Source organism: Dipteris shenzhenensis, chromosome 20 (assembly GCF_047967505.1).
Source record: "Dipteris shenzhenensis isolate YYH24624 ecotype China chromosome 20, Dip_SZ_1.0, whole genome shotgun sequence".
NCBI classification, from domain to species: Eukaryota; Viridiplantae; Streptophyta; class Polypodiopsida; order Gleicheniales; family Dipteridaceae; genus Dipteris; species Dipteris shenzhenensis.
In genome coordinates, this window is record NC_141615.1 from 40883689 (window position 1) to 40907797 (window position 24109).

Sequence of the window (24109 nt, forward strand, 5' to 3'; positions counted from 1 at the left end):
ACGCGATTTGGCGGAATCATAAAAAAAAAGGGGGTGTGGGGGGCGGGCGACCGTACGCCACGTGGCGGGGTGGGCCCCGCGGGGGCGGCTGGTCCGAAGAGGATGGAGGGGGGAGGCGTGGAGGAAGGCGATAGAGGGAATAATGACGTGGAAGCGGGAGGTGGAAAGGCCGCTGACGCAGAGAGGGAAGGTGGGCGGGAAAGGGTGACGTGGAGAGAGGGAAAGGTTGACGGGGCAGGGGGAGGCGGAAGGGGGGCTGAGGTGGACGGATGAGGTGGAGTCGTCGTTGTCAAAAAGCGCACGAAGGTAGGGTCATCGTCTTGGACGGGGTCTTTTTTGCGTTTGGATCCGATTTTGTAAAATGTCTTGTCTGCGGAGCTTCCTGTTCTCTGTGTTTTTCTGTCTTCTGTTTCTTGTGTGAAAGCTTTTGCATCGCCATAGCCGAGCTTCAACCCTAACTCTCTCTTTCCTTCCTTCCTTCTTCTCCCATTATGATCCATGGAGCTTCCTCTTCTTCGCCTCTCCCCCTCCCCTAGCCCCTCCTCCCCCGACGATTGGTTCCTCCCTCCTCACCTCCGCCTCCTCCTCCCCCATGCCTCCCCCCCCTCCGCAGCAATTCCTTCCCCCCCCGGCCTCGCCATGATCGGCGACTCCTCGCATCTCGAAGGTATTGCTCTCTCTCTCTCTCTCTCTCTCTCTCTCTCTCTGTGTCTCTTTCTGTCTCTCCTCGCATTCCACTTATACACGACTCTGTCCAATTGGATTATTGCCTTTGCCCGATCGCGTTCACGGAGGGCATGCCGCGCGAGTTGAGGTGGATGCAGGGAGGATTGACGGGGATGGGCCTCACTTTGATTGTATCAAAGACGGAGCTTTTGAGCCAGCCGATCGCTCGTACGTAGAAAAATGCGGCGATCTTGGCTCCTCCCCCTCAGTGCCTTTCGCGCATGGGCTTTGTTCCGCAATGTGATGCTCATTCCGCCATTCTTATTCGTGCTTGCACGTCAGTTTTCACTCACACGATCGTTGCATCTCACATCGGCAGGACCTTTTCATGCTCTGGCTTCTCTGCGCAATGAGAAATGCGTAGTTGTTTAGTTCGCCAGTCACTTATTCGTAAATTTTCAGGCAGCAGTTTTGGCTTTTTCGAAAATGTCGGGTGGCACAATCCAGGCTCTGTTTCCTACCAGAAATGACTACGCCCGCACAGCTTGCCTATATCGGTGCTAAACCGCAGGAAACGACGTCTCATGACAGATCATCGGGTATAAAGTGCCGTCGAGAACAACAGGACTGAATTTCTGACAAGTTTCGTGTTGCAGAAGCAATGTGGCAGATGACATTGCAGTCTTCGGAAGAAATGGATCTCTCTCCGAGTCCTTTCCCGGAACGGCCCGGTGAGCCAGATTGTGTCTACTACATCAGAACCGGCCTTTGTGGCTTTGGTATGAGCTGCCGGTTTAATCATCCTCCGAACAGAAAGCTGGTGCGACTTCTTTGAACTGTGATCTAGGCTTCCCTTCCATAAGGCCCCCCTGAGTGGCTCTAATTCCTGTCGATCGTACTTGTATGGAGTTGATTAAAAGAAAGAAAGGGATGCATCATTCATGAGTAGACATTTTATTTGTTGCGCCAGCTGAAAAGATAGAGACATTTCATAACTCGAGCTTTGAAGACGTTCGTTGATAATGGCAGGCTGCAGCATTAGTACGAGACCAAACAGAGTATCCTGAGCGAATTGGACAACCTGAATGTCAGGTGGGGAATCCCTTCCCGTAAGCAATTATCCAGGGGCGCTACACGTAATGGTTAGGAATCACGGCATGTTCTAGTTTTGGATGAGCAACATTTTCTACGGCTGATAGAATCCCCCCTGCAGTACTTTCTGAAGACTGGAACCTGTAAGTTTGGCTCGACATGCAAATATCACCATCCAAGGGAAAGGGCTGGATCATTTGAGAGGGTAACAGTGAATATAGTGGGCCTGCCTTTGCGTCCGGTGTGTACTATTTCCTGATTATTCAACAATTTTTATCAGCTTTGTTTCGTCCCCTTTCACGCTGTGGAAATGTTTGCCTAATTCTCTCTTGTTTTGGCTTGGCTATTGATACTTAGTCAATATAGGCCAAAAGTAGATACTCTGTTTAATGTTTTTATTGATTCTGGTCTCCTTCCCTTCTGTGATTGTAGATTAGTGATGCTTATCCTGTAGAGCAATGGGACGAACTTGTCCTTAATGAATTATTTCCTTGGTTTCTGTAAATGCGTCGACAATGATGTGGCTGCCAGGGCATATCCATGTGATTGGCCTCTCTCCTTATTGCGGACCCTTGGGCTTTGTGTATCCTTTTTTTGGTGCAAATTTTTTCTCGTATGCGGTCTCTCTGTTATCTTTACATTCACGGTAAAATTGTACTCTCATATTTCAAGTCAGGTTCCCACTTAAAGATTGCAGGAGAGGGCTGCAAGAGAGGAAGCACATTTGTGAGGGAGGGGAGTGATAGGAGAGGGATCAATGCTAATGGCAGGAGGGGGCAAAGGAAGCAGTGTATCGGGAGAGGGGGAGGCTTTGAGGAGGAGGAGACTTCAAAAGAGCAGATTAGGCAGCTAGTGAGGTTGCAAAGGGAGCACGGCAATACCTTTGAAATTATACGGTGCAGTAAGCATTCCTCCAAACATGAGAATATCTAATCATGCAAAAGATATCAATTTGAAGAAAAGAGGGACATTTAATGGGGTTTGAATGAGGACCACCCGCTACTCATGGCTTATATGATTTAGAAAACACCATATTTTCAGAGTTTGGACAACCCAATCTATAAAAGCTGTTTACGTAAAACAGCCAACGGAATCTTCGTAATCAGGTTTTTAATAATATAAAGATCTTTGGCCAAAAGTCCAAGAAAAATCCAGAGATAAAGATCTCCTCAAAACCCATGTTGAGTGCCAAAAAGTCAGCAAGAAACGAGAGTTGAAAGTCAAGTTTTTGGAAAATTGATAGCACTCTGCCATGTATATTCTGTCACATGTATTTTAAGTTCTAACTTTAAACAAGTTCGAAGTTACAAGAATCTGAAATTTAGAAGTTTGAGATACTTTAAACTTAGCACACAAGTTGAAACTTGCAACTTGAAACTTGAAAGCATCCAATGTCCATAGATGATCATGATCCACAAATTCCATGATCATGACTCATGAGTCATGTCAAGACTCAAAATAATAGCATGCATGGATGATATTAAAAAAAGCAGCTGCCAGCCAGCTGCCACCAAGGTCGAAAGTATACTTAGTATTGTATCATAAAAAAAGAAATAACATAGTCTAGGATGCATCATGCTACATGCATGATGCATCTGAAGTGTCATGACTAGGAGTAGGCTAGCACTGTACAGTCGTAGTCAAGGACCAAGGTACAACACTATTGATCATCTACATCATCCATGGACTCCTCATCATTGTCATCCTCTGCCTCCTCAGATGAGCCTGAGGCATCTGTGTCACTGTCTGAAGAAGAATCATCAGCATCAGGATCGGGTGTAGCTGAAGTACTAGCACCATCTCCAGCTGGTTGAGCCTGCGATCGTGTGTGGTTTGCTGGTGCTAACAACTCCTCATACAACGTGGAGTATATGTCCAGCTCCTCCCGTGGGATATTTGGTATGGCCTTCATCTTCTCCACATCCACCTTGTTTACTTGGCAAGGTTCGGGGCAGCCGGCGGCGAACTCAAGGAGATGGAGGTTGCAATGACAAAACACCAACCGCTCCCTTCTTTGTGTGAAAGAGGGACCAACTGCTCCAGTTCCTCTCACGAGGACTGGAACTACAGTCTTGTGAGAGAACACGTATAGCAAGGTGTTTCTGCCATAAGCCATTCAAGTAGAGATAGGTATCAGTAACTTATTATAACTTTAAACGTATTTGTAGTATATAAAACTTCAAATTTCTTAACTACTAAGTTATAACTAGTGACATTGTAACTTGTCTCTTAACCAAAGTAGGAGTACAATTGCCATATTTCTCCCACCAAGAGACCGGTTGCAACTGCGTCTCTCGGAGCCTAGCCATAGGTTGACCAAAGGAGAGGTTGTGATTGCGGAACAATAGAAGTTCATCCTTTATTCTTCGTTGCATTTTCAAGTCACCACCGGTCCAATTTTGAGATACTGTTGCATCCCCTCCTCCAACTTGTCATTCTCATACTGCTCTTGATTGCGCCATAGGGGATGCAATACATGTGCCACCGCATGGATTGGGTGGTGGAACCAATTCCACTGCTCATTCCATACAGCACGGATGGACTCAACCCTAAATCATGCCACAAGAAATTAGAATTTATTATGCATGCGAAATTCCTACATAATACATATCTAAAAGTTCCAACCATAAGCTTTGATAGCAAACTGCAATTTAGTAACTGCAAAATTTATATATATTACATAAGTAAAAAGTTTTACTTGTCAGGCGATAGGGAAGCGTTTTTGTTGAGGGCCTCTCCAATCTTGTCCATAAACTCGTACAAGGGCCCTAATGTTCTTCCCTCCATGTCTGTGATGCGAAGCACCGTGTAGATAGGGTAACTGATTTGATCATGCGAACAAATTTGATAGACTTTGCTTATCATCTATCATCCCAATCTTTCCACTCCCGAGACACAACCGTGCGCAACAAGCCCTAGTGCACTCGCACAAGCCTCTCCACCACTATGAACATGTAAGCAAACCTTGTGGCTAGAGGTTTCAGTAGTTCAAGGTCACTATAAGCCTGATAGAAGCCGAGGACTTTGGGTCTCTTCGTGACAAACTTCACGATACTTCGGGCTTTGGAGAAGATTGCATCAATCCAAGGTATCTTCCCTAGGTCCTCGATCAAAAGATCAAGGCAATGTGAGGCACAGGGTGTCCACACAATCTTAGGGAACTCATCTTCTAACATGGCACCCATTGACACACAATTGCTGCCATTATTTGTCACCACCTGCACCACATTCTCAGCACCTACCTCAAAAATGGCTGCCTGTATATGCTCCCAAATATACAACCCTATAATCACTATACTTGCAGTGGAAGCGTCTATGGCTCTCAAGAACATGGTCCCCTTGCAAGAAGAAACCAAAATTTTGTACACTCATCCTGCGTGTATCTAACCATCCATCACATAAGAGTGTGCATCCATATTTTTTCCAAATCTCTTTCAAGGCTTCATTTGGTCTTCCACACATTCCCTCTCTCTTCTTAGCTCTCTTGTCCACAAGGCCTCACATGTAGGCCCTTCCTATTCATACCCAATGCGGCTCACCGCTCTCATGGCCTTCTCCATCGTGTAGTCTTCGCCACATGAAAGGGTATTGCACATTGTATGAAGAGCTTTGTGAGCTCACTAGTGGTCTCCTTCACTGCTTGCTTTCGCAAGCGTGCTTGAATGCTAGACCTTTCTTTTCCCACAGTAGCATCCACACTAATTTATGTCCTGAGAAAGAAAGCACTTTTAAACGCTCAGAAAGAAAGTACTTCTAAACATCAGTTATCTGGCCTGGAGATCTAGGAATAGCTTGTACCAAGGGGAGCAGAGTCTAGACTTTAGCTTGTACAAAGGGAACAGGGTCTAGACTTTAGTTGCTTCTTGTGAGAATTAGGATGGCTGGTAAAGATACTTTTAGAGTGTTCTTTTATTTATTTTGTAATGTTCATTCTTTTGTTTGAAGAAAACTATGCAAATTGAACATGATAAAATAATGCAAGTGATCTGTGCACCATGATTATGTATTGTATTGACAGATTTTATGTGGGAAAGAGGCTTTGTTGTTGACATTTCCATACTTATTGTCAGTGTAGTTGTCTCTGAATTGTTGTCATGAAGGCAGCTCCCTGATGTCTAATTAACTGTTGTCATATATTGACCAGGTTGAAAAGGACTGTGCATATTATATGCGAACTGGTTTGTGCAAATTTGGACTAACCTGCAAATTTAACCATCCTCAGCCTGCAACATTCAGAGCACTGGTTGCAATGTCTGGATCTTCGATGTATACGTCAACAGGTTCTCCGTCAACTTCTCCACATTTATTCCCAACAGGGCTGCCATCATGGCCATTAACCCCGACACCATATATACCAGGATCAGGATTCCAAAGCCCGTCCAGTTTTGCTCCTCTGATTGTGCCCCCCCGGGGCCTAGTTTCCATGCCTGGATGGAGCTCTTATCAAGTAGGTCTCATAACCGAAGCTGCATTGAAACTTATATGCCCCACCGTTTTGGGTTTTTTCTTTGTATTCATATTGGAAGTTAGTGAATATCAAGTTTGTGTGCCTTGCTGGGTGCAGCCATTTGTACGCTTGGTTATTTTAATGTTTCCAAATATATCATTCCAGTCATGAAGACTTGACATGGGCAGTCTTTGTTCTTTTTATGTACTCTTACATCGGTCCCTAAGTCTTCTAGACGGTAAAGATAAGCATCTTTAATCAATTTCGTATTTGCAATCATCTACTTGAGTTGTGCAGAATGTGGCATACGAATAATACTGATTTGGGTGCTGAAAATTTATTTTTTGTATCAAGGGGAAAAAATACACGAAACATTGAAATCTCTTGTACTTTCTTATTTTTAAAGATTCATTGCAAAATGCCTTGACTACATCTCACAGCTTAGAGACCATATCACATCAAGCACAGAGCAGATGTAAATTTTGGATGGACAAGTTATAATCTCAGGTCTGATATTTCACATAAAATGGAAATATAGATTGTTGTTCCTCGGAGAGTGTAGCATCGACTTAAAGTTATAAACTGTGCCAACCTGTTTCACTACAAGTCTCCCATTCTCTTCTTGGTTTCTCTCTGAGCATGCTAGAGACTTGATTGTAGAACATGATCCAGTCTGAGAAATGTGCAGCTACTCTAGAAGAGATACATGACAAAGCTGTCTGATATGTAATGCATGCATTGAGTACAATGAATCTGTCCAAAGTGGCAATGAAAGTTAAAGTAGCAATTCTTGGGCTTGTTTAGTTATATGTACTAAAAGGTCGGTCTGGGTTGCTACATGTGTGGAAGGCCATATGGCTTGAAGTTATTAATCTTGGTATTTCAGCAACTCTGCCTCGACTTGATCAGAGAAAACTCATGGCATAGTCTGCATCTCTAAACAGTGGTGCTTTTCCTCCAAACGTACTTGTAACACTTGGCAACCACAGGATGCAGAACTGTAGTCAACTGATGTTTCTGAAAAATATATAAGCTCCATTTTTGGACTACCACCTAATCTATATGAGTTCATCATGAGTTTGACCTTGGATCATTAGTTATCTTGCAGCGATTGGAATACCACCGTAACCATCTTATGATCAGCAGCATCCCAATTCCTGTGTAGTAGGTAATGTGCTGGTACACACACACACACTCACTCTTGTGTGTGTGTTATCACATCACTGCCTTCTTGAAAACATGTTTAAGGAGCGAACCGGTATCTGGAATTCAAGTAGCAGGAACTTGACTGTATCTATCAGGCTTTGGTGTTCAGTGTGCACCATGCCCAAGTATCAGAAACAACTACAATAAATACACTAAGTTTTGGCTGTTTGTTGTAACAGGCAGTGATTACATTTACATGTTGGTATAGCATGGCTTAGGCTTATTTTTACTTTTATTTCTGAATAATTTTTTTCATTTGACAGACAAACCAGAAAGGAGATATCCATGGTAAGCGATTCATTCAATTAACGATGCCCTTCAATTAAAGATTGTACATAAATTGAAAGAAGTATATGATTGTTGTGTTTCCTTTTTCATCTTAGTGGTATGGCCTTGTCTTGTATTTGTGAGCCTAGGACATGCCTCGTTCAAAGTGCCCATATTGTTATTGTGGTGTGGCAAGTACTTTGAAAAAAATCCAGATAAGGCTGATAAAATGGTTGGACTCCATACTCAAGAGAATCCTGCCTAGGTGTGTCTTCTTTTTTTCCTTTTCAAAAAAAAGACTTCTACTACGTATGAAAGAAACTCCAAGAGCAAAGATCAGGGATAAATAATCATGCAAAACATGAAAAAATAAACACCCTAATAGGGCAGAATCAAGCTATTGTAAAAAAGCTAGACAAAACTCAAGGTTGAGGTAGCACTTTCAGGCACCTCAACCCTGTGTAGGACTCCGAGAAGAATGGGGAGCCTCTGAATTCCTTGAGGAAGATGGTTCTCTTGGTAGATGCTGCTCAAGAAGACCCCTGCATGCTCCCCAAATGGCCACCAAGGTGTGTACAATATCTATCCAAATATTGGCCAAAGTGTGTGCCGGGTGGATTACCATCTAAGGCCTGTGTGCATGTGGATCTCCAAAGATACCACGCTTATACGCTCACTAGAACCTCCCACAAAGTATCCACAGAGGTGTGTGCATATTTGTAAGGAGAGCCAGGGACATTGTCCAGAGAACATGATTCAACCGAATGTCGTCGAACCGAAAGAGCCCATAAAGATGCTCAACAACTAGCAATCCCCTTCCAGATAAGTGATGCCTGTCTGCAGTCCCATAAGCAATGTTGGATAGTCTCCTTAGCAGAAAGGCAACGAGTACAAGTAGAATCTGCCCCGAACCTAGACCTCCACTGGCTCACGAGTCATTGCAATCCCTCCATGAATAGAAAGCCAAAAGAAAAAAGTAATTTTTCTATTCCTAAGGGCTTTCCAGAGTGTCTTCCAAAAGGATTTCTATAAGGAAGCCAAAATCTGAAAATTCTCCCAATGAGAAGCTTTGGTGGGCTGCTAGCCTCTAAGGTTAAACTGAAACTTCCTAGCATTACTGACTGGCTCTTCTCTCTTTTCCTACATCAATCCATTCCTACTCCCTGGTGTCCCACTGCAAATACTTTATGGAGACACCTCCATAGAGCCAAAGCCTCCATGAACCCAAGGGAATGTGATCTAGGTCAAGGTTGAGATACCATCTTGCAGCCAGAAAAGATTGCTATATATGACCTACAACCCTGACATGCTGAAAAGGAATATGCCTAAGGGGGGTTTCACACCCTTCTGTGGACGGATGAGCCCCTTGAAATTGGTGTCCACCTTGTTTTGACGTGTCCATGAAGGTACATCCCCATACGTTTTCACAATAGGCAGACGGGTTCTGAATAAAGTCATAAATGTGCTTTCTAAATATCACCAAAGGAAGTTGGCCCATTGGTAGATCTTCTGAATGGAAGGTTGGTGGGTCTGGGTTCAAGTCTTGCCAACGTGTTTGATTGGCTCCTTTCAGGCGGACGTATTCTTGGGTGTGCCTAACAAGCCGCCCATGATTTTGCGACCGCTCGGGCATGACTAGGATGCCAACTCATCTTTTGGAGAGCAGTGCCCACCTGCATGTGAAAGCCTTCTATGACCAGCATGATTTTTGATTGGACGAAAATCACTTTTTGCATGGATGTCCACCCCCATGTGAAACCCCCCTAAATATACCTTCTGTAGACCTGCATGACCGTAATGAAGATAAAAGATCAAGGCATTCCTATGTGATCGTTGTAATCCCATGACCTGAAGTGGGATCCCTGTTCTCGAAAATGCCCCTAGCCTCTACGGGAAGCAGCCTAAGGGCTTTCTGACGAAAGCATGATCGCCAGAAAAGCTCCATAAAAGTAGTTCATAAAATAGGCGATGCCTTGCTTGCAAACATCATCAAAGGCAAATAAATTTGGATGTAGGCACCAGAATTGATTGAACTATGCGATAACAGACATACAAAGGCCATGTTGCTAGTTTCCAGTATTCCAATTTCTTCTTAAGCATGTCAAGCACCCAGTTTACATGCTGCTTGTGAGTAACCATCCACACCAATGGGTAACCAAGGTGCCGTACAAGCTGAGTGGGTAAAACAATGTTCCCTGGCCATAAAACACACACACACACACACACACACACACACACACACACACACATTTTTTTTGGTGAAAGCCATTTCTCATTATATTACAAAAAACACTCCCAAAGAAAGGGACAGCCAAGTACAAACATTACAAGATCTCATTATATGACAAGAAGGTGTAGGAACAAAGTGGAGACAGGTTGTGAACACAAGTGAGCAAGAGTGCACACACAAGAAAGCTCCAATAGAAACGTTCAAATGAAACAATACAAGTACTTGGTATATATAGTATCCAAGTACTACTGGTCAACCATAGGGTTGACTTTATGCCTACAACACCATATCTTTGTAATCTCTTACAAATCCCCCCTCAAAGATATGGCTGAAAGTACTCTGGAAACATCTCAGGTATACCCTACAGTACCTAAAGTACCATGGTTGCACAAATTCATCCAGATGGATATGCAACCTATGGGAGTACATGAAAACAATGTCATTGTGAATCACTTCATAACCCCCCTTGACATTGTGAGAATGTCTCTGATCCCCAAGCCATGTCGATGTCGTAAGAAAAGATCTGTTGATAGGGCTTTGGAGAAGATATCTGCCACATTGTCCTCAGATGGACAATAGATGAGATTAGTGAAGCCATCAGAAATACAATCCCGTACATAATGATAATGATTTTCAATGTGTTTCATGCGAGCATGAAAGACAGGATTGTTAGCTATGGCAATGCAACTCTGGCTGTCACAGAAGATAGAGTTTGCTTCGCCATCCTGTGCATGATGCAAGTCATGCAAAAGCTTTCTTAACCACATTAACTCCGTAAAGGCTGAATTTGCAGCTTTGTACTCTGCTTCACTGGAGGAAAGAGAGACTCGCTCTTGCTTCTTACTGAGCCATGAGATACAGGTTGAACCCAATGAGAAGCAATAGCCAGTAGTGGACCGTCTGTTGTCATGTCCCCTGACCAATCTAAGTCGGTGAAACCACTCAGCTCTAGATCACAATCTGAAGCATAATGCAAGCCAAGAGAGAGGGTGCCATGGACATATCTAAGAACCCTCTTTGCTGCATTCCAATGTGTGATCGTGGGACAATGCATGAACTGGCTCAAAAGTCTTGTGGCGTAGGCAATATCAGGCCGTGTGGAGCATAGATATATCAAAATGCCAACCAACTGCCTATACAAAGTGCCATCAAACTTTTCAGCAGCATCATGCTTACTCAGCTTGAGTCCCTTTTCCAATGGAGTAGCCACAGGCTTACAGTTCTCCATTTTAAATTTCTGCAACAACCCCTTCGAATACTGTCTGTGACATAGAAATCCCATCATGGGTCTACCAAACTCAATGCCAAGACAATAATGCAATAGGCCCAAATTTGTCATGTCAAAGTTGTGACATAAAGCGGACTGCACTACTGTAATTTGCTGCAAATCGCTGCTAGTGAGTATGTCATCCACATATAGTACCAACATGACCGATTCTGATTTTTGCTCATGTATTCCACCGTCAGTAACAACATTTACCCATGCTGTAGTGTAGAAAGTACAACTGTGGAATCAAAATAACCAACTCCATGCACCAGTCATGGCATATGACAAAATCATCTATTAGGAATCTATTAAGCACTTGATGATGTAGCCAGTATGTCACACTCCTTTGTGAGCCGTAGTCTAGGGACATCATGCACGAGCTATGAAGGCTAGTGTCTCAAAGAATCAAAATAACCAACTCCATGCACCGGTCACGGCATATGACAAAATCATCTATTAGGAATCTATGAAGCACTTGATGATGTAGCCAGCGTGTCACACTCCTTTGTGAGCCGTAGTCGAGGGGCAGTCATGCACGAGCTACGAAGGCCAGTCTCTCAAGCCCTAGGTCAGTCCTTGTTCACTGGTACCCATTGGAGAAGCAAGTAGGGTAGTGTTTCCATCTTAGCCATAGAGTAGAAGGTGATTGTAGGTACAGCCCATGGTAGGAGCACCAAAGGGCCCCCCAAAGGCAGCACCAAGCGAGTAGAATGGGCTGGGAGAAGGAGCCTTTTATAGGCAGCCTCAACCCCTACTCAGTCAGCCTGTAGGGCTGCCTTGGCAGGCCCTACCAGCCAGCCAACCAGCCAACTGGCTGGTTGGCTAGGAGGGCTGGCAAAAATCGCGCCATTCAGTCCCTATAAGTGGGCACGATCATAGTTGCCAGCTGGAATGGAAACGGGAAAAACCGGGGAAACGGAGCTTCCGGCCCCCACCGAAATGGAAATGGAAGAAATGGCAATATGGTACAATTTATGTATAAAAATTTATCTTTGATACATAATACAATTATAAATAGAGTGCAAATCATACATAATACAATTATCTATACTTGAAGCATCATGCATGCTTCTATGATTCTAAATTCTTGAATGATGCTTCAACAATCAACATGTATCATGACTCATGAACTAAGTTCAGAACATACAGATTTGGCTTTGTATGAGTGTTTACGAAGCCCTAGGACAGCAAAAACTGATGTATCTTCTTGCTTCAGCCCATATAGAGCCTTCCTGAGCTTGCATACCTTGTGCTCTTGTCCCTTCACCTCAAAACCTTGGGGCTGATGTACATAGACCTCCTCTTTAAGATCTCCATCGAGGAAAGCGGTCTTGACATCCATCTGGTACATTGACCAACCATAAAATGCAGCAAGAGAGATGATAGAATGAATGGTGGTCATCTTGACCACTAGAGCAAATGTCTCCTCATAATCTATCCCCTCCTCTTGTGCATACCCCTTGGCAACCAAACGGGCTTTGTATTTCTCAACTGTGCCATCTGAATGGTATTTCACCTTATAAATCCATTTCGTGCCAACCACATTTTTCCCAATGGGCGCATCAACCAAGTCCCATGTGGCATTCTTCTCAATGGATTTAATCTCAGCTTCCATAGCTTTCTGCCATGCCGGATTATGCTGAGCATCCTTGAAGCTTTGAGGCTCATTTTCAGCTTCCATCACTGAGGTCATCAAAGCAAAATTGACCTTTTTCTGATTTTTGTGAGTGTTGGCCCTGGTTTTCCCCAAAGTAGGCTATGGTCAACCTTGCCCAACGTGGAATAGAGCTGCATCAACATCTTTAGTGGCCTCACGATGTTGATAATGCCTCCAAACATGAGGCTGTCTATTCTCATTAATTGGCTGCAAATCTGAAACATTTGAGGGAGAGCCATCCTCAACATGTGGCAAGCCATCTGAACTATGAGAAGTAGAAGGGAAAGCATCAAGAGACTCCATCTCATCATCCTCAAACTGGATGATGTCCAAAGAGGTGTCATCGTATGGTGGCAAGTTTGCACTAGCGGGCTGCATGCACTCATTCTCAGCAAAGAGAACATCTCTTCCGATTATTACCTTCCTGGTAGCGGGATTATAAAGCCTAAATCCCCTACTTTCAGTGCTATACCCCATGAAAATGCATTTGACACTCCTGTCATTAAGCTTTGTCCGATGTGCATCTGGAACCAAAGCATATGCCACTGAGCCAAAAACTCTGAAATGACTAATCTTTGGCTTAAAGCCATACAAAGCCTCAAATGGAGTCACATTAACCAAAGATTTGGTAGGGCATCTGTTTTGAATGTAAGTGGCTGTCACAACTGCTTCTCCCCAAAAAGCCTTTGAGACTCTCTTGAATTTCAGCATGCATCTCGTCATCTCCATGAGAGTACGATTCTTCCTCTCAGGGAGTGGATTCTACTATGGTGTGTAAGGGCATCTCAAGTGATGTTCAATCCCATGCCGCTTCCAAAATCCCTGGAATGCATGTGACATGTACTCTTTCCCTCTATCTGAGTTGAGTGTTCCAATTCTAGAATTGTTTTGGTTCTCAGCCATAGCTTTGAACTCCTGAAACCAATAGAACACCTCAAATTTTTCCTTCATGAGAAAAAGCCATGTGAACCTAGAGAAGTCATCTATAAAGGTCACAAACTACCTTGCTCTTCTATGGGTGGGAATAGTCATGGGGCCACATACATCACTGTGTACTATCTGCAACACTCTGGTTGCGTTGACCCAATTCTTGCCTTGTTTATTGAATGGCAAGCGATGCAATTTGCCAAGTGCACACTTCATTTGCTGGTTGCTGCAATTTTGGCATTCCCTGAGTCATATTATTGTTGTACAAGTAGGACAATGCCCTGTGATGGACATGTCCAAACCTGGCATGCCATAATTCAGCCTGGGAAGTGTTTGCTACAGCCAATACCTTTTGATCATAAGGCTGAGCATCAAGCTTGTATAAGCCTCTGTCATATGGGCCTGTTGCTACCTCATACCCTTTCTTTGGATCCTTGGTTATCCTGAAATTCGACCAACATATGTTGATCATGGGCAATGTTTGAAACTGAGATCGGATTTTGCCTCAAATCTGGAACATACCAAACATCTCGGATATACTTAACTTTCCCATTATCAAGCTGAATAGGAATGTGCCCAACTCCGATGATGTCTTGAGAAGCATCATTGGCACACGTAACTTGTTTGCCATGAGCAGGTGTGATGCTCTCAAACCACTCCTGGCGAGGAGTCATGTGCTTAGTAGCACCACTGTCGATATACCATGTATCACTTATAACAAGGGAAGCATCCCTTGATTGATTTTCAGCATTCAAATCCCCCCTGGCATCCATCTTCTCATTAAATGCAACAAACACAAAATCTCTATCACCTTGGGAAGGATGAGCTTCACCATGTGCATCTGAAGCACAAGTTTCAGTTGGGGCAACAAAATTACTGGTAGAGCTGTCCCTTTGCCTCTTCTTTTCATTGGCAATCCTTTGACACTTTGCGATGTAATGCCTTGGCTTCTTGCAATAATTGCATTTGCCCTTTTTCTTTTTTTTGCTTAAACTGCGTGCATTCCCCTCCTTGGGCTGAGTTGTATGGCTGTGTTTTGGCTCAAACTTTTTTCTGAAATTTTCCCTTTCCACCCATGGCAAGCGCTTGCTCACCCTGACGAGAGGCTTTGGCAAGATTTGAGCATCTCTCCTCTTCTTGCAACAAAAGCCCAACTAACTTATCGAACGAGAGTGGGGCTGCCCTGAGAACAATGGTCAATGACGTGACGAATGTGCCATATGAGGGTGCTAAGCTATTGAGAGTAATAGAGACGAGCTTCTTGTCTTCTATTTCCTCATCAATACTTGCGAGCTGATCACGTAGATCAGTGATCCTAGCAATATGATTAAGAATGAGGCAAGGGCCATCGCCTTGACAAATCAGCTCAAGGATCTCGAGATGCAGGAAGGCCAGGCCATCACTTGTTTGTCAATCTTTCCCATGCTGCATTTGCATCCTTGCACGACTTGATAGTTGTCATAATGTGCCTCTTCACATTTGTGGCAATCAAAAACATCACTTGGGCACTGCGGCCGTCAAACTTCTTTTGCTCCTGCGTCGATGCTATGGGACTAGTAGGAGGGACTGTAGCAGTCTGCTGTCTGCCTGTAGTCTGACCCGAAGAAGCTGTGCTGGATGTAGATGAGCCTGCTGGCCTCACCTCATCCCTACTAACAATATCCCACAAGCCCTTACCAACCAAGATGTTCTTAAGCATGAATGACCACAAGGCATAGTTTGGTCCATCCAGCTTGTCACCCTCAGACAAATTGCCAAAACTGTCTGAAAGAGTCGGCATGATGCAAAATGGGATACCCACAAGTTGCAAATGTACCTGCAAAAAGAACTGCAAGTCCCAAAAGTGCAACTAGCTGCAAATGTGCCTACAAATCCCAAACTAATACTGGCTGCAAATGCAAAGTACGATTGGTTGCTCTGAAATGCCACTGACTGCACAATGCAATCACTGCAAAAATGGCATCAACCAATCATTGCACTTTGTTGCAATCTGAAGTGCACTCCCAAACTGAAAATGCACAACCCAAATCTGAAATAGCGAACCCACGAGTTCTCAAATGCATCCAACGGAGCTCAAAGGCATCCACAACTGTAGAGTAACTGCATATGCACCCAACAATGCAAAGTATTTGCAAATGCACCTGAGCATGCAGGAGTATGGGCTGCACAAACAGTCCCGAAGCAAAATACACAGCTCAAAGCACTTTCTGGAAGTGCAACTTGGCCCGAACCACCTGCAAAATAGTCCACTGACTGTGTGGGCAAGTTGGAGATGACAAAGGAGCTGAAGTGAGCTGTTTGGAGCTGAATGAAGCTGTCGGGAGTACTTCTGAATACAATACATGTGTACAGAAGAGCCTGGAGAAGTATGGAGATGCCTGGAGCTGCTGGAACACACCCGGGAGAGATTGGAGCTGAAAAGGGTCTAGATCTGAGCAAAAATGCCGAATAACAGTTGAAAACTGCTCGAATCGCCTTCTAACAAGTCTTACGGACTCGAAATCAATTTCCGACAAGTTGTATGGACTCCCGGCACTATCGCGTAACTATACGGACAGATCCATATGGATTTATGGACGTCCGTACAACTATACGGACAAAAAACAGAATTTTTTCCCCCCTGTCTGAAATGGTATGGGACATACTTGTTTGTATGGAGGCAGCTCAGAAATTTTGAAAAACGTCGAAATCGGACCTCAAAAGGTAAAAAAACAGCCGTTGGACTGTTGGAGCTACCTCAAACGAAAGTTGGAGAGCTGAATGTGAGAACCAGGAACACGCACTAGAGCACCAAGCTTGCGGGTGTCTAGAAGCAAGTGCGTCTAGAGACGGAAGCGCTTTGATACCAAATGTAGGAACAAAGTGGAGACAGGTTGTGAACACAAGTGAGCAAGAGTGCACACACAAGAAAGCTCCAATAGAAATGTTCAAATGAAACAATACAAGTACTTGGTATATATAGTACCCAAGTACTACTGGACAACCATAGGGTTGACTTTATGCCTACAACGCCATATCTTTGTAATCTCTTACAGAAGGTAGGATAGTCAAGTTTCTGTGCATGAAGACAATCATAAAATGATTGCTTGAGAGAAGTCCGATAGTGTCTGTAGACAATAAAAAAGTGATTGCTCCAAATATTGATGGACGAAAACAGAAGGAGATCAAATTGGATCACCAAAGACTCTGTGGTTTCTATCCTTCCAGAGAGTCCAAAGCCCAGTAGCAAACCTAGGTAAAGAACAACTCAAAATCCGGTCGTCGAGGATAGATCCCAAACAGCCAAGAAAACTTGCCAAAAGAATCTTGAGGAAATCTCAATCTCAATCTCTGCTGAAGGATGCCCAAGAAGATCCGTGTCTCGAGGCAATGTCAAAAAATATGAGATACAGATTCCCTTGGAGCTAAACACCTACGACAAATAGCTGGAGCAAACGTATGCATGATAAAAGCTGTCCAGATGGAACAACCCCCAATAGAACACGCCATAGAAAGACCTGTTGTCATAGAGGGACCTTGGAGTGCCAAATCTGTTTCAATCTTTTTCTCCACCATTTGACCGGACGATGCAAGCGTCAAATTTGATTAGCCTTGTCTAACGCTAAGGGTGGTGACACACACACTTTTTTTTTTTTTGGGTGAAATCTTTGATTGATTATATTATATAAGTAGCAACTTCAAAATAAGGTGCTACAATTACATCAACTGAAAATTTCAGTATATGCCAAAAAGACCTCATGATCTATGCAGCGGGTCTGTAAGTAATCAAAGAAAGATTGCTGTAGAGAATGCCTAAAAAAGCCAAACAGAGAGAAAGTAGGATCACCAAAGACTTTACAATTTCTATATGTCCATAAAGTCCATAGTGCCCAGTAGCGAACCCAAACGAAGGAAAGATGAAACTCCGGTCTGGATGGATGAGACCCAAATAGCCAGAAGAACTTCCCAAACGGAACAGATGGGAATCTCGCTCGTAGGCGCTGTTGAAGCAGATAAAAAAACTCACGAGAGCACAGACAATGCCAAAACAAGTGAGGCACAATCTCCGAAGAAGCAGAACATCTGTGGCAAAGTGCAGGAGCAATGTGTCGATGAGCTAATAGCTGTCCAGATGAAAACACTCCCAAAAGAACTCGCTAAAAGAGAAACTTGTTGCCGAAGCGGTATTTTATAGGCCCAAAGTTGCTGTTATCTTTTCCTCCACCACTTGGCTGGGCGATGCATTCGCCAAATAGAATCACCTCTCTCTGAAACCCAAGGTTGAGGCAAAAGGATTTTAGACAATGCAGGTACAGTATTTTGAGATAGCCTCAAAGGACGAGAAGAGGACCTTGGAGAAGTCAAAGTCCAATCTTCTAGCCGGTCCTAGAGTTCCAAAGGAGGAATCAGAACAAAAGGCAAAAGCATAGAAGTAATTTGTCACCACAAAGGACGATAATGAGAGCCCAATCCATATATAGTGGTTGCTAGAGAAAAGGGGAGCACAGTACCAACATCATCTATAACATCAGCAACCGAGGTGATGCTTGTAATAGGAACGTCGAGGTTCTTGTAAAGCCAAGGGAGGTTGAAAGACTTTCGACCAGTGGATGCTTTCAGCTCTCAAAGAATTCCCAAGCAAAACTTGCCGTCCATTCCGTTTCAAATGAGAAAGAACATGCTTCCAGTCAAGAAGCAAGCGGGAGACAAAAGGGCAGTCAGGAAAAGTGCCATCAGTGTAGTAAAAAAAGAAATCCCATTGATCGAGTTGCCAATGACCAAATGCAGAAATACTGATATGAGTGACCAGAGTCCTAATCATAAGAGCCCAAGGCTGATCACCTTGTAGAAATTGTAGCAACATTTTTCCCCTGTGGGCAAGAATATGCACATGAATATCCGTGATGTTCAATCCACCATGCATCTTGGGAGAACAAATGTGATGCATCGAAAGCAGCTTGAGACTTTTTCTGCCATGTTTGGATTGCCAGAAGATTTCCATAAAGACAGACATGAAAGATGTAAGATCTGTCTTAGTGAACCTGATCAAGGGCAAGTAAAATTGAATATATGCCACAAGGATGGACTGCAAAGGCCAGGTTGCCAGTTTCCAATACTCAAGCTTTTTCTGAAGCTTAGCCAAAACCCAATCAGTTTGTTGTCGGCGAGTGAGTTCCCACCCCAAAGGGTAACCAAGATGACGAACAAACTGAGTGGGTGGAATGATATCCCCGGGTCATAATAGACTATGCCAGTCTTTGGAATGCAAAGGGAGCAGCTTAGACTTATGAAAATTAACATGAAGACCAGCTGTCAAACCATAAACAGAGGGGGCTTGCATCAAGGCACCAAGATCGGGGTAAAGAAAGAATCATTAGCATAAGCCTGAGTAACCATGCTACGATTAGCATCCAATTCCAAGCCATGAAGTGATCGTGTAGCCACAAGATGATCAATATATTGCAACATAGAATGAGTAGCAATGGCATACAGTAAAGCATTGAGAGGGCATCCCTGGCGGATCGAACAACGAAGAGTTCACTCATCAGAGATTTCCCCAGAAAGAGTGCAAGCCGCATTGCTATCTCTGTAAGGCCAGTAAATAACTTGCTGCATTTTTTGTCCAAACCCCAAAGCTCGCATAGTTTGCGAGATGAAATCCCATTGAACTGTGTGAAAGGCTTTTGCAATATCTACCTGCAAGAGTAGAACATCCTGCTGTGTGTATTTGGCATATTCAATCCCAATATAAGCATTGGCAATGTTATGTGTGATATGGCGACGTGGAACAAAGCCATTTTGGGAGGGATGCAACCCATCATGCAAATAACCTTTAATTCTATCAACCACCATTTTGGTAATGATCTTGTAAATGATTGGCATGAGTGTGATTGGCCTCCAATCACCAAGTGAATCACATAGCTACTTCTTTGGAATCAGCTTGAGAGTCCTTTTTCCATGACACATGCATCTGCTGATTTTGCCATGTTGTATTTACCATTTGCAGCAAGGTGAATTTAAGAAGATCCCAGAATGCGAAAAAGAATTCAACAGTGAGATCATCCCATCCTGGAGATTTCCATCTGCCACAGGATCTCAGTGCATCAGACAACTCCCTTTCAATGAAGGGATGTTCAAGTTCCAAAGCCTGAGCATCTGATAGAATTGGATGAATATGCTGCAAAAGAAGCTAACGTGCAGACACGACGTGAGGAGAAAGAGTATCCACATGCCCAAAATGAGTGGAGAAGTGCTTCACACATAAATTAGCAAGCTCTGAAGGAGATGTTGACCAAGAGCCATCAGGCATCCGGATCCGACAGATATTGGCAGCCTGTCTTTTGTAGTGTAAACTCTTAAAAAATTGCTTGCAAGAGCAGCCTTTATCCAAAAAAGCCCATTGTCTGGATCGGGTTTTCCATTTAGCAAGCTTTTTGCGATCATTGGATTGAAGAGAGAATTGAGCCTGACATAAGAGCATGCTTTCCTCTGAAGACAAAGGGCGAAGACGAGCAAGCTCAATCAAACTTTGACAAGTAAATTTGGCATGTGCTACAGTCTCCCTTGTGGCTTGCATATAGGATTTGCCATAATCTCGAATAACTGCTTGCATCCGAGCAACAAAAGCTTGCTAGGCATAATCCAAACTAATGTGTATCTGACGAGAGAGAGGCTAAATAGCATCAAAGACCAAGGCTTTAAAGTCAACATGCTCCAGATAACTATTATTAATAAGCAAAAGCCTTCTGCAAGGCAATCTATCAGTGGGAAATTAATGTAAGGAAAGCCTCAACCAAAGAGGAGCATGATCCGAATGTGTGAAAGCATGATCAACCCAAATTTGACAAGTAAAGGCACCACAATGCTGTGGATCAACTTGATATCATCTGTCCAAGCGTGCCCGATAAGAAGATTGAGCATTATGCTGAAAGGTATAGCCTGGAAGCATGGGCTGTAATTTCTTCCAGAGATCAATCAGGCGCAATTGAAGCAAAAAATCAGACCATGCCTGTGTTTTAGAAGCCAACATATGAGTGTGGCCGGAGGTGTTGTCACCCGATTGAGGGGCATTATTAAAGTCACCACAAATGAAGGCCTGTTGTCGCCATGGATAAGTATGCATGGCAGCCTAGATCAAAGTTCTATCACAAGAAGATTGGGGAGGCATAAACCGATGCAAATTCAAAAATTTCCCCTTGAACAAGGCATTGAATAATAATCCATCTACCATGGCGATCATTGAGAGCCACAACAGGTTGAAGGTTGTGCTTTACCAAAAAAGCCACATCAGAAAAGGAGTGCTCTCTAGCATAGAAGATATCATAACCAGCAAAATGGCCTATTTGACCACCATACATATGCTGATTATGCTCTTGCAAAGCAACTACATCAAGCTGCAATTGCCTGATATACATTCAGACCAGTTTTCATTTGCGACCAACACACATTCCCTGTACATTGAGAGTAACACACTTCAGATGATCAAGCATATTTACAGTTATGGGATAGGTATGTACAACAACTAACGGGCTGTCTACGTCTACATTTTCACCTCAATGTCCGGGCCTCTGCCCTGGGATGAAGCATCAGCCTGAGGAGAGGACAAAAGTGCAGCAACTTCTTCTTCAGGAAACAAGGTCCGATTTGCAATCATAGCAGCCAAGGTCACAACACCAGAGTTTTCAACAGGTGTTTTCCCATGAGAGGATGCACCACTCCAAGTCCGAGAAGGCAAAGGTCGCTTGGGGGAGATCACTTTGCGAGGAGTTTGCCATCCATCAGTCAAAAAAATTTCCCCCTTGCCCTGAGGTGGAGAGGACAAAGGCACAGGAAAAGAAGCATTACCATTTGAGATAGCTGGGGCTTTGCCTTTGTCTTGAACAGAGAAGAATTGTTTGAATCCTTTGTTTTTGACCACAGAAGAGGCATTTGCATTCTTATTTAAAGGCTGAACCATTTCAGCTTGCACTGGCATTTGTGGACATGCTTCTTCCGTATTAGCGGACATGCAAATTTCCCCTTGTGAAGTTTTTGTCCAAGTTGCGGCCTGTTGGTATTGCGATAATTCTTTCTATCTTAAATGGTGCGTTGCCTATCAGCTAGATTTAGATTTAGATTTAGATGCTCGTTTGGGAGAGACTAAAATGAAATCGTTTAGACTTCACAAGCAGTTGTAGCTTGAATGAAGAGATTTGGACTACTTTTTGATTAGCCTTCTCCTTTAGTGCTAGCCTTCGTCATGGCTGAGTTTGCCCTTCATCTCCGGAGTGCCGACAGAAACTCAGTACGAAGACTTTGTATAAATGGATGCTCAAGTATGTGTGGGTGTGTGGATTTGTATGCGTGAGAGCATACTTTTATACTATGGTCTACACCCACTGTTGGGCGTTGATGACGTCAGTGGGGATGTCATAGTAGCTAGTCCCTGCTATGCGTGATGGAGTTTATGGTTTTCAATCTTATGAGTGACTATCGTGAGATTGAAACTGCACTATGTTGTTTTTGGAGGATGAGTTTGGGAATGTTCCTGGATTCATCTAGGTATATGCACTGGCATCTGTGGAGCTCGGGAAGGGCATTGTGAAGCCATGTGCCCAAATTGCTTGCATTTAAAGCAAGCACCTGCAAACAGCCCCCACTTGAGCTTGTAAAAGGCACTGCCCACGGAAACATTATTCACAGTAACCGAATATGAAGCTGGAGTGGGATGATCCGTATCCCACAAAATGCAAAAGCGATTCGAATTTCCATTTGGTCGTGGTGGACATACCACCTTACCGAGGGAAGCTGCAATTTTAGGTAGAAGAGAAGACAAGCATTGAGGAAAATCCACAACTTCTACCCAAACAGGGCAACGATGCCAAATCAATGCCTGATAATCCCGGGTGGGAGACCAGGGTAGGACATGGACCATTTGATGGCCATAGAAGAGAGGAGAGTGCTCTAGCAAAACCTGACGGTGCTCCACATCAGCCATGATGATATTAAAAAAACCCCTCTCTGCATAATGAACTTTTTTGACGTAAGAACCATCTAGGGTTTGAGTCAACCAATTCCCAACATCTGCTGTAGCAGGCATCCCTCCTGGGAAGAAAATTATAATGGCATGCTTTGCATACTCCTTAATTGGATCAAATATATCATGCACTTCCACCATAATGCCAGTGGTGGGAAGTGGATCTTTCCAACCTTTGCAGGTGTCTTCAAACCCTTCATGCATAACCTCATAAACAAGCTGGGCCTTAGTAGAGTCATGAAGGGAATCATCTGAATCCATCACCTATTTTTGTTTCTTGTTGGAAACCGACTTGTCTTTGTGAAAGGTTTTCTCATAGGAATAATCCGCCATTCGAGTTAAGGAAAAGGTTTGGAAGCAGCAACGCTTTACAAGAAGGAAAGCATAGCAAGTACAAAACTGTACGTATTTTTCTTGGCTGCATGGACAAAATCGTACGGATTTTTGACAGTACGATTTTTTTTTTTCACACACACACATACACACACACACACACACACAAAAAGTGTGTGTCTACACTCATAGACACACACAGACACACACAAACACACACACATAGTCAGTTAGTCATTCAGTCAGTTAGTTCCATTTGCAAGTTCAATTAGGTAAATAATGGGACTAGGATTGGTCTTTTCAAGGAACTCGCAAGAAAATTATGTGAGTAGCCATTGTCGACCAATATGTGTAGCTGCACCTTTTCACTATTGAGGGTGGTCGCTACTAAGTTGGGGTCAAGTAGAAGAAGAAGTGAGAGCTTACTTCTATTGTTGGGCTAAATAAGCCTTGCGAAACTTGTTGGGATATTGATGTGAGCGGAACCTTGATTGCTGAACCTTTGCTTGGATTTGTTGGTATCTTAAGAACAAGAATTGCTAGCTGTGGTAGAGTTCTATTTTTTGAAGAAGACTTGAAAGTCAGTGATGTGTTTAGCATAAACAATTTGAAAGTTGGTGATGCATTTTGCATAAGCAATTTTTAAAGGAGATTGGAAAGTCAGTGATGCATAAGCAATTGCATTTGATGTAGTGGAGAGATTGGCCTTAAGGTCATTGACACGTAACATGGGATCGAGACCTGAGATGAAAGGCATGATATGTAGGCAGCCATGGAGCTTGTTTGCTCCAAGTGTCGGAGTTTTGTGCATGCTTGGAAGTTCGTATAGGCAGGCACAAATTACTTTATGGAGCATGTGCCCGAAATAATCCCATGTGGTTACGCCCTTGCCATCTTTAGGCAATTTCGGCACTAGAGACAAGCATTGCCTTTTAACAATGAGGCAGCTAGGGCTATCTTTGTTGTTGGAGAGGTCAACTGTACCTAAGTGAAAGTGCATTTTGGCGAAGCCATTGTTACGG

The 24109-nt window shown here is 43.6% G+C and overlaps 1 protein-coding gene across 1 annotated transcript in view; it reads left to right on the forward strand.

Annotated features, from left to right (window-relative positions):
- The first annotated feature begins 354 nt into the window (after positions 1-354).
- Positions 355-24109, forward strand: part of LOC147889670 (zinc finger CCCH domain-containing protein ZFN-like) — a 39766-nt gene continuing 16011 nt past the window's right edge. The window contains exons 1-5 of the mRNA XM_087391539.1: positions 355-667; positions 1323-1486; positions 1696-1758; positions 1880-1999; positions 5903-6205. Of these exons, the coding sequence (XP_087247665.1) occupies positions 499-667; positions 1323-1486; positions 1696-1758; positions 1880-1999; positions 5903-6205 (819 nt within the window). The 5' untranslated portion in view covers positions 355-498. The remainder of the gene's footprint in view (positions 668-1322; positions 1487-1695; positions 1759-1879; positions 2000-5902; positions 6206-24109) is intronic.